Here is an 11275-nt window from a genome sequence, read left to right as displayed (position 1 = left end):
TATATTATATTTTTATCATATTATTTATTATATATTAGAGTCAGCTTTAGGCTGCTTATCATCTGGTCACAGTTAAAACATAAACAGTGTCAGAACAGCACTAAACAAACAGGAGGATAGAAATACAAAATTACTGCAAGATCACAATATATAATAAATCGTCTTATACACAATATCATCTTATTTTTTTAACACACCAAAGAAGAATCTAAAGTGATTCAAAGCAACTTTGTGATAACACCGTGCATTTTCTGTGTTATTTAGTTTAAGTCCTAGTAAATAGATGTAGTGTTACCTCTAACTCCACAGGCTGCCACATGCATCTTACTCTTACTCAGCCTCTGTCTCAAATGTCCATTTCAAATGTTTCATCTGAAAAGAAAGCATACGTCTTCAGATTGAAAACATCTCTTTTATTCCACAGAGTCAGGGAGTGAGGGTCCGTTGCAGTCAGGTCTCTGTGGTGCTCAGACTTTGATGTGAGATTATCGGGCCTCAGCTATGGGACAGAAGGTCACCGCTCTCTCACTGGCCTCGCCGCCTCCCCTTCTTCCACTGCCGCTCAAACTGATCCAGTCTGCCTCTCAGTCAAATCTGAGTAAAAGAAGTCCCACCTGGCTGTCACACACGAGGTTGTCCCTCTGGTATTGAGACATCAACCTTTAAATCCTCCTTTTCAATTTGTAGGGAGAGGGAGAAATACAAAAAAAGGCATGCCCCACAGGTTTCCCACACATGACGGAGTTTTATTGTAATTAATAGTTTTTCAAAGCTTATCAACAAGTCCAATTTATAAAAAAGAAGAATGTAAATCCATGCTAATCATCAACTTTCAAGGCCATGAATAAAACCCTAACAAACATTTTGATAAATAATGTGCACAAATCATATCTGTATCTATGAATGAATAAATCCAGAACAGTGGTTTCCACCTTTGAAGGATTTTTAGAGACCTGAAGAGAAAGAGTCCATAGTCATGCTAGCAGCTCTGTGAAGCTTTATTACTAATGCACAGCAGTGCTGTGAGCTTAATCCTTATGTCAGTATTCTAACATGCTCACGATGACAATATTAAAGGGACTGTGTGTAGGATTTGGTGGCATCTAGTAGTGTGGTTGCAGATTGCAACTCACTGAGTAACCCTCCGCTCACTCCTCCCTTTCCAAGACTGCGGTAACGTGAGCCGCTGAGTACAAAACCGTGGTAACGCCGTTCGCCTCGCTCAGAGGTCATCCTTACCTTAATAACACTACTTTAAGAGCAACAGGAAGTCAGACAGCGGCTGGCGGTACCACGGTTTAACTCTCTGCGGTTCACGTTAACACAGTTTCACAAGAGTGTCGAAGAACTATGGTGGCCTTCCAATAATGTAAAGACGTGAAAGTCTCTCTCTAGAGCCAGTGTTTGGTTTGTCCGTTCTGGGCTACTGTAGAAACATGGCGGAGCAACATAGCGGACTCTGTGAAGAGGACCTGCTCCCTATGTAGATATGAAGGGCTCATTCTAAACTAACAAAAACAACAATTCTTAGTTTCAGGTGATTATACACTAATGAAAACATAGTTATGAATATTATATTCATTTCTGCCAATAGAACCCCCGAAATGTTACACACTGTTCCTTTAACATGCTGATGTTAAGCAGGTATAACCATTTTCACCATCTTAGTTTAACATTTGCTACTAAGCATGAGTTTAGGCTGATGGGAATGTGATCAGCTTGTCAGGTATTTAGTCAAAAGTAAGTGTAGGACAAATTTAAATTTTGACCTGATGATGGCGCCAGAGGATCCCCCAAAAGTGATTGAAATGCATTCTGAGGAGGACATGAATGACTGTATCAAATTTTAATGGCGATCCAGACAATCTTTGTTTAGGTATTTAACTCAAAACCAGAAATGTCTACCTTTTTGTGGCACTAGATGAAAAGTGAGGGGATCACCAAAGTCATTTGGATTTATTGTCTCAGGGCCATGAATGTCGGGACAAACTCTTGTACCAGTCCAGAAAGTAGACGTTTATCTGGTGCCTCCTCAGATTTATAGATTCCTGACCCCCAGGTTGGGAACCATTGATCTAGACGCGCAGACCAACTATTACTTCAATATATTCAGACAGGGCAATGAAAAATGTATAGATAATTGATTCTGAGATCTCGCTGTTTGAACTTTTGTCTTATTTGTTACCATTCTCTTATTATATCATCCATCAGTCACCGGTTAATATTCAAAGATTACTTTACTAAAAGGCACTGGTTGCTTTTGAATATCTCATCACCCACTGGAGGTCACTATTGAACACTGACGTCCAGAGAGTGCCTGTGTGCATTTTCTATTGTTGTATCTATTGTCTCCTTCAGGAAGGATCATGTGAATGGAGGCACAATGTACCTGAATATTCTCAAAACATCACCAAAATCTGGAGCTTTTTGAACAAAAGGGCTTTTAACAGTTCAGAGATGAATCAGTCATACAAAAGAAACAGATTTGCGTTGTGGTCAGTCGCACAAAATGCACTTTAGAGGAATATTTCAGAGGTCCTGAATGAGACTAAACTAGTTTTCTTGAGAAATAGACCAGAGAATCATCTGATATTGACAGATATGAGTTACTGAAATGTTAGAAAATGTTTAAAATAATGTCAGAAACTACAACAGTTTTAATTAAATTTTAATAAGCTGGTATTCGTACAAAATTAAACAAAAGACAGTTCAGGTTATGCAGCTCAAATTAGCCCCGAGGACAGAGTGTATGTCTGTGAAACCACCACGTGTTGAGGTATTTTTTGTAAACATTTGACAATGTGTAACTGTTAACTGCACTGAAAAATGACAGTAGTAGAAACAAAGTTTCATCATAAGAAATTATACAGTACGTCAGTATATTCCGCCATGTACAGAATAAAATGTGCATTCATATCTTGAAAATAAATGACAGCAGTTGATTTATATATGCAAAAACACACATGCTGTCAAAGAAAAGAAAAACTCTTAAAGAATGTACACAATTTCTCAAATGTTCTGTCATTCAGGGTGCTTATAGACATTTTATATGAAAACATTCATGTTGCAAACTCTTAATATTTGACAGTCATCATCTTAAATTGTCTATAAATGATACCGCACCTCATTATACATATAGAAGTTCAGCATCAGTCAACTCTAAACGCCAACTGCCCTCCAGCTCTGTTTTTTTATTTAAAATTTTACCATCAAACCTCTCACGCCTTGAAAAGAAATATTTAAATTAGAGTAATATTACCTAATGTTCTGCATTTGCTTCTGTATTAAAAATATAAATATAATAAAAAAGGCATCAATGCGACCGTATAAATAATGGATATATTTAAATATACTATATTTTAACTTTCATATACAAATGATAAATAATTATTTGGTGTGTTCTCTACTATAGATATAAGTTTGTATTAGCTCATTCAAGCATTATTGGTGTAAAACAGATGGGTTAGAAAACAATGGGCATCTGGGCACAGACACAAAACAAAACTCAGATCTTGCATCTTTTATATTCTGTACGATGCAATTTTACGCTGTATTGTATATTTCATTTTTCTGTGTTTTTAAATTGAGAGTGCCTTGGTCCAACATTTTAGAACTTAGATTTAGTTATTGTCTAGAGTTAGTCTGTCTATTACAGTAAAAGAAAAAAACTGTTTGGGAGTAATCAGGTCAGATTCCTGTGATTTAAATCTTTTTTAAAATCTTTTTAGATCACAAACAGTGTCATTAAAGGGCGGGTCAATCTATGTTTTGTTCTGTTTTTTTAATGGAAACACCCACTCAGTCGTTGCAAATAGTGGTGATGTGGGTTACTAAAGTAAGCTAATCAATAAGGTTATGAATAATGGGAACGCTAGCACTAGCTGAGTCAATGTTAGCTGTGCTAAGTTTGGAAATAACTGAAAGGGTTAGTTTAAATTTTTTGAAGTGGGATTGTATGTACACTCCCGCGTTCTGCGAGGTAAAATTACTGCTTTTGTGAATGTAGTCTGGCGGCTTTGAAGAGAGCTATATAACGGCTTGAGTTCCCCGTCGGAAAGGGCTGTCTGACAGCGATGTAAAGGGGCTGAGGACAGAAGCAGCAGAAAAACATACTTTAGCCACCTAAAAAAAGTTTAAGTGTACACTATATTTAGAATATTTTCACCGCTTTACCTTGCCATCAGACATCCCTTTCGGATTAGCAACTGAAGCCGTTATATTGCAGTATTCAAAACCACCAGACCAGACTGGATTCACAAAAATATTTTATTTGAGTTGCTGGTCTACTGCTGCATCGATTGGGTAGTTTGTTTGTGTAATTGTGTGACTTTTGGATCTGAACTAACATGGTGTCCACACAGCAGTACATTGCTTAGCTTCTGCGCTCGTTCTCCTGTCTGCTTCTCCAAACTGGGAGCCTGCCGAATGCCATCTAAGCTACTGCATGTAACATTACTACACTGACTATAAGGATGTATATACAGTATACTGTAGATGTAGCAGCGTAATCATGTAGAAACCTACGTTAGGTCACGTGGGTAAAAGTTTTTAGATGGGCTTGGCAAAATAGGATTTTGACACTAAAACATACGTACTTTGACCAAAATTTGAATGTTTGGATTTTAATATATAAGGAACGCCACTGTAAAGCTAAAGAATGATATAAAAAGCTAAAAATAACAACCCTTTAAGGTAAGAAGGTGGTTACAGATGTTAAAATGACTTTAACTTTGTTAGCACCGTTTCTGTGTTTTGGTTGTGCCCTTCAGGACAATGTGAGGTAATCCAACAGCCCATTTATCACAGGGCCAGTACTGCAGTCCAGGCAGGGAGTAGGGTATCTCATAGTTGGCATCCAGGTAAGCTATCAGAGTGCTTGCATAGGCCACAGCTATCACAATCAGAATGTGCCTGCAGGATACAGATAACAGAGACCAATATACATGAGCATGTCCTTGAAAGAAACAACCCTGTCTCCCAGAAATCACATGTACATACTACTAATTTGTAAAGGAAAGGAAAGGAAAGGAAAGGAAAAGGACTTACCAGATACCATGCAGGTAGCAGAAGTTTAGCCTCTGCCAGAAGCTGCAGCCAAAACGGTCACTAATCCAGCACGAGATAGCGAGCACCCAGAGAGCCACCGACAGCTTGGCCAGTCGCAGAGCCTTCTGGTCAGTGCAGCTGAGAAAGAGAGAAAACTGGTTATCATAACGAATCAAAACGGCACCAAAAACAATTACAGATGATCAAAAAAAAGTTTTCATACCATCTCATCTCGACAGCTAGAACGTAAAGCATGTGGAGGCCAAAGCAGTTTAAAGCGTAGGCATTGGCTGTAGGTTTGATGAATGACGACAATGTGGAGATGACAGTAATCACCAGGACGAGGCTTGAAAATGTAGACCTGTGGATGAACAGACAGAGAGAGACAAAATAAGCTGTGAGGCAAAAGTTTGAAGGTTTGAAGTCATTTTGTGTCTTTTCCAGTTAAATTCTGCAGGTGAACCAGAACTGTCAGGTGCGGCTGTAGATTAAAAAATGCACCTGAATTTCAGTATTTAGTTCACACTTGAGATGAAGATCTGACCTCTGTCCAAAGATTCCTGTCATAGCAGATCCATGCTGACACTCTGCACAGAAATTATTTAAACAACCGCTGCACATTACACAAAACCTGAGATGCAGGTTGAGTTTTCTTATACCTGCAATAAGTGTTTTTTTCTGGCCACTTGAGGGCAGCAAGTTGTGAACACAACATTGACATATCATCACGTTCTAAGTGGTGAACTTGTTAGCAAACTGTTGCTTTTTTACACATCCAGCAATAATGGAGCAACATTATCATCCATTTGAAGTTGTGTTTCTGGCCATCTGATGAATGTAAGTTCGATGTTTGCTTTTTTGTGTTTTTTCTCTGTTTTTGGCCTCCACCAACTCCTGAAGGAAATATCTGGCTGTTTAGCTGCTAAATGTTTCACTATGTTCACCAGCTAGTTGCTAACTTTGTCTGCTGTTTGGTGCTGAGCAGGTAGTGTACAGTGTTTTTTTTTTGTTTTTTTTACATATTTTTTACTGTCTAGTCACAGACTGTGTGAGACATCACCCACGGGTTTGTGGACCGCCGCTTTGAAGCCTCGAATTTGGCATTATAGTTGTTGCCATGTTGTGTTTTTGGCCCTCCTCATCTTGTTTTTTTGCAACCAGAAGTGACACGAGAGGGTGGAGCTAAATACATTTTCAGGCCAAAAATTTTATAATTAACTTTCATGAACACACTGAGGAAGGATTAAAGTTGACCGGACAACGCTACGGAAGCAACCTATCAGAAGGTAGCCACGCCCTAAAGCATACCCTGCTTTATGGTCTATTTGACTCTAAATGGGACCATAATTTACTAAATGAACATCATGCTGTATTGAAGAAGACCTGAAACTATCGATTGAGATCATAAACTCATGTTTACAATGTTTGCTGAGGTAATAAATCAAGTGAGAAGTAGGCTCATTTTCTCATAGACTTCTAAACAATCAGACTTCTTTTTGTAACCAGAGAAGTCGCCCCCTGCTGGCTGTTAGAAAGAATGCAAGTTTAAGGCACTTTAGCATTGGCTTCACTTCTCAGACTTGGAAGTTGCCGCCTGACCAAAACAGTAAAGTTGCATAGAAAGATGCAAAAGGTGTCTGTGTCTGGTAGGCCCGTTCAGTAATCCATCATTCAGGACCAACCCATGACTTTGAAAAACTGGAAAATCAACGTGAGATTCTTGAGTCAGGGCTGCTTTCTGTCACATTCAGGTGGAGACAGCAGCACCACACTGTGTCTTTGTGACAGTGACTCCAGTTGGAGCTGTCAAACAGGCTCCACCAGCAACACACAGGTTGGGTTTCATCGTGGCGTGCCTCAAACCCTCTGCCTTTGTTTGTTTTTGTTTTATTAAAGGATTACTGAGCTATGTGTGAGTTCTTAGTAACGCGTGGAGATGAATAAAGACATAAACAAACACCTTGGACTAATTGTATGCTGTTGGGTTGGTGGCTTTACCTGTCTTTTATAAAAGAAGGGAAGAGTCTGCGGGGGAACCAGACAGAATATCCCATCGCCAACACCCACAGGATGGACAGCTCATCCAACATCTGGCCGACGAAACTAAGGGTCATGTGGAAGTATGCCGAGAAAAGCCCTACAAAAAGAGAAAAGCATAATTTTTTGATGTGACACAATTTATGCTTTCATTATATTATAAAAGACGAAACCCATAGAGACCAAAGAAAAAGGACTGAGGGGGAGAGGGAGACATATAAGGAATGTAAACATGTAGCCTCTGATACTGTGAACCAGTGATCCATAACCTGGAGACCCAACAAAGTGGTAGCAAGATAAATCTGAGGATTACCAGGAGAGGGAAAAAGCAGAAACAATATTTCGCTTATACTTATTCTTACAAACTTTCCTCTAAACTTTGCTTTTTTCTCATATATTGCTGGATATCTTTTTTTCTAATTTATCCACATAAAGCATTAAACTGGTTATAACTGGTACAACTGGTGACAATGGGTTGCAAGTAGGGCTGCAACTAACAATTATTTTCTTTATCAATTAATCAATCGATTGTTTTGTGGTTTGGTCAATAAACCTGTGTAAATGCCCATCACAAGAAACCAGATTAAAAAAATGATGTCTTCAAATGTCTTGTTTTGTCCAACCAAAAGTCCAATACTCATAGTTTCAGTTTACTATCATAGAAGACTAAGAAAAACAAAAAATATTCACATTTGAGAAACCAGAACAGCGGAAAATTTGCCATTTCTGCTCGAGAAACAACTTAAATTAATAATTGATTATAAAAACAGATTGCTCATCAATACAGCTCTTGCTGGACATTTCTTTGTTTTAATGGGTCGTAAACTAAAAGGTTAGGGAACCACTGCTGTGAACCATTATAAAAGAGTCAGTTTAGTTTGTCTCATAACCAATTTCAGTCAAAATCCAATGTCTTGGGGACTTTTGTAGGTCTGTCTCTACTTTATAACACAATACTGGTGTGCCTCAGGGCTCGATTTTGGGACCGCTTGTACTCTGCAGCTATGTAACAACGTTCAATCTGTGTGTGCTGGATGTACGCTGACAACACAGTGATTTATGTCAAATCATAAGTGGATCAATTACTCACAAGAACAATGATCCATGACACAGTGACTCATGTTAATGTAAAGAAAAACAAAACTCTTAAAATATGATAATGTGTCTAAAATGGCGAGACACATAGAGACAAACATGACATATATAAGATAAAGAAGAAAACAGTGACTGACCTACAAATATCATCATGGTCCAGACAATGTGAATCGCCAGATTCCTCTCTTTGGCGTAAGGGTGCAGAAGGTAGAGCATGATGGGAGATATAATGAAGAAAAAAAAGCTGCTAATCTGCAGAAAAAACATCAATCAATCAACAAAACAATGAATCAACTAATCAATCCCTCTTGTTTTCTGTGAGCTCATTGATATTAGACATTTATTTCTTATTCAAAAAGTAAAAATATGACATTCTAGATATTATAGCTAAGATAAATGCTGCAGTACTGAAATATAGTACTTACTGTGTTGAAGTACTCCACTACATGTTCAGAGTGTCTGTAGTTGTCTTCACACCAGTCGAGTTCTGAACTCTCATAGGAAAAAGCTCCTGCCATCATTTCACCAGAGTAAACACCTGTCAGACAGAGAGGGGAGAAACAATAACCCCCGTAAACACCTGTAGTTTTACAGACTTTAGTGTCAGTTGTGCCTACAGCAGATAAACTGACTATCTGTCCAGGAGGTGTTTGTATAGGTGTTTGATGGAAATCAGCATCCAGAGTGGTATTCAAACAACTCTTGTATTCAAATATGGATTTGCACACTTTCTCCGAACGTTCATGATAGTCATTCAAATAGTCATTTAAATGTACTGTGAAAAAGAGATAAATAAACTGCAACAGTCTCTTATAATGTGCTTTAATCTACTTTATTATTCAAAGTAAAATAACAAGGGATAAACTTGGGTATTCCAGTGATTTATTATTGCACTTTCATAAAGTTTGGGGATTTGTCAGAGACAAATTAAAGAACCGAAATTACTCATTATGCAGAATAATGTACTATATTAATGTATTATAGGTTTTGATGAAACGGAAGAATTTACAAAACCGCTGCACAGGCTGATGAGTCAACTGATCCTCATATATACAATCGGTGCTTTTACAGCCCTGGTACTATACACTGCTACAGTACATGTAGGTACCAGTCAGAAAATACATTATTACACATCTTACATATAGTGGGTATTTTGTGAAATATCACAGAGTTTGATATTTCATTACATGATGTGATGTGATACAAAAAAATCTGTAGGTCTAGTTAATTAAGATTCAGATATTCATAACAACTAAACTAAAAATGCTTAATATTCTCAGGGACGATACATATAGTAGTTTCTAATATTCCACCCTGATGCATTTAAATACAATATAATAGTAATAATATATAGTCCAGTATAACCTCACATTTACTTATGCCACATGACCTTAATAATAAACAATTTACACATTTCTGCCAATGTCACCAAAAGCTGAACATTATAAACTTTGCACAGGTAGATGTTGTGGCAAAACTGTTGTATTGAATTGAAATAGACTGTACAGGTGTGCCTAATAAAGTGGCTCCTAAGTGTAAACAGTAGATAATAAGAGCATACAGTGGATATGAATTATAGTGGATTGTGGTTGTCACTCAAAGATGCATTATTATAGGATTATGATGCTGATATATGACACAATAGCCTCACTATTGACCAACAAGTGCACTCAGTCACTGCAGGAACAACAACAGGAATATTCTAGTGATTCCTGGTGAAAGCTGTGACAGTTTCACATCCTTTCTAGTCGAAAAGAGACACTAATTAATTCTTAATAATAATAAAAAAAAAAGATTTCAATTAATGGTTTAATGATGAGAAAGTAATGGAGCTTACCTCCCATGCTGCTGCTGCTTACTGTCCCAGTCTCCAGTCCAGTCAGTGCTGCTCTGCTCTTGCTCCAGGTGCTACAACAGGTGCATCGAAAAGCTCCCGAGCCTGTTGCACGAGACTGTGACGTCACCAATGAGCATGCGAAACGGTTTCACGTCTCTGAGCCAATATGTCACCCAGGGAGAATGTCTGGAATGAACTCACCTCCCAACCATTACTTTTGGGCATTTAAAGGGAGACTCTGTGATAAAGATAAATATTGTAGAAACACTTTAAAGTGAGGTAATATAATTGTAATGTAAATGTAATATAACTTGTTATTTTAATGGAGCTTCCCAGCAAAAAGTATTTTACACGTTTGTACCTGTATAACCGGCGTGACAATAAACATCTTGAATCTTGAATCTTGAGTCTTGAATCTTGAGGGTAAAAAGTAAATTAATCAGTGCAACAGACGGTTTGAGTAGCTGCTATTTTAGCATCATTATTACATTTCATAGATCATAAATTGATTATTTAAATATCAGAAACAGGCAAAAAGGACAGACTGATTACAGCAACATGTGTTACAGGCAGGCAGCTGCTGGACTCAGGTCTTCTCTGGAAAGGTGGCTCAACTGGACCATCTGCCTCAGACCATCAGACCTGTCTCCCTTGACATGCCTCAGACCATCAGACCCATCAGACCTGACTCCTCTGCCTCAGGACAACAACACCAGCGACACACATTTCAAAATAAAAGCATGGACGTTTTGAGTGGGTGAAAGGGTGGGTACGATGCGCACATTTCAAAATAAAAGCATGAACGTTTTGAGTGGGCGAAAGGGTGGGTATGATGTGTGCACCAGTAGTGGAAAGTAACTTTTTTTACTCAAGTAATGTACTTAAACCTGCAGTAACCTGGAAGTAAAGGTAGCTATGTATTCCAAATTTTACTCAAATAAAATTGGCATCAACTAATATTTGCCAAAGTAGCCTACATATGCGTAAGCAACAAAATGTGCAAACTGGCACTGTTTTGTGTGATATTAATCATATTTATACTATGTGGTGGGAGACATACTCAGATCTTTTACTCAAGTAACAGTAGCAGTACCAATGTACTGAGTATAAAATTAACTTTGTTTTGACTGACTTTTTTTGCACACTTTTTGAAGAAATATCTTCACACTGTCATTAATTGAACATCTCTCTATATAAACAGTATATTATTATTATTAATAGTAACCCTGTCGATGTTTCTGAAGTGCTACATTCAAGCTC

At 37.9% G+C, this 11275-nt stretch overlaps 1 protein-coding gene across 1 annotated transcript; it reads right to left on the bottom strand.

The window, feature by feature from the left end:
• Nucleotides 1-2665: 2665 nt before the first annotated feature.
• On the bottom strand, nucleotides 2666-10148 carry acer1 (alkaline ceramidase 1). Its single transcript, XM_074634836.1, has 7 exons — nucleotides 10016-10148; nucleotides 8604-8716; nucleotides 8316-8430; nucleotides 7045-7183; nucleotides 5270-5407; nucleotides 5047-5184; nucleotides 2666-4911 (listed from the first exon to the last, which is right to left on the bottom strand). The coding sequence occupies exons 1-7, from the start codon at nucleotides 10020-10022 to the stop codon at nucleotides 4734-4736; spliced, it is 828 nt and encodes a 275-aa protein (XP_074490937.1). The 5' UTR covers nucleotides 10023-10148; the 3' UTR covers nucleotides 2666-4733.
• Nucleotides 10149-11275: the final 1127 nt, after the last annotated feature.

Source organism: Sebastes fasciatus, chromosome 5 (assembly GCF_043250625.1).
Source record: "Sebastes fasciatus isolate fSebFas1 chromosome 5, fSebFas1.pri, whole genome shotgun sequence".
In the NCBI taxonomy this organism is placed as follows: Eukaryota; Metazoa; Chordata; class Actinopteri; order Perciformes; family Sebastidae; genus Sebastes; species Sebastes fasciatus.
Note: the sequence above shows the minus strand (reverse complement) of the source record. Positions and strands in the feature narration are given on the sequence as shown.

Bases quoted from the DNA above. Each gene is read 5' to 3' on its own strand.
- acer1 (XM_074634836.1), bottom strand. The intron at 8,431-8,603 runs GTAAGTACTATA...TTTTTTCTGCAG, and splicing joins TAGTGGAGTACTTCAACACA to ATTAGCAGCTTTTTTTTCTT. The intron at 5,408-7,044 runs GTAAAGCCACCA...GTTCATCCACAG, and splicing joins CCTTCTTTTATAAAAGACAG to GTCTACATTTTCAAGCCTCG.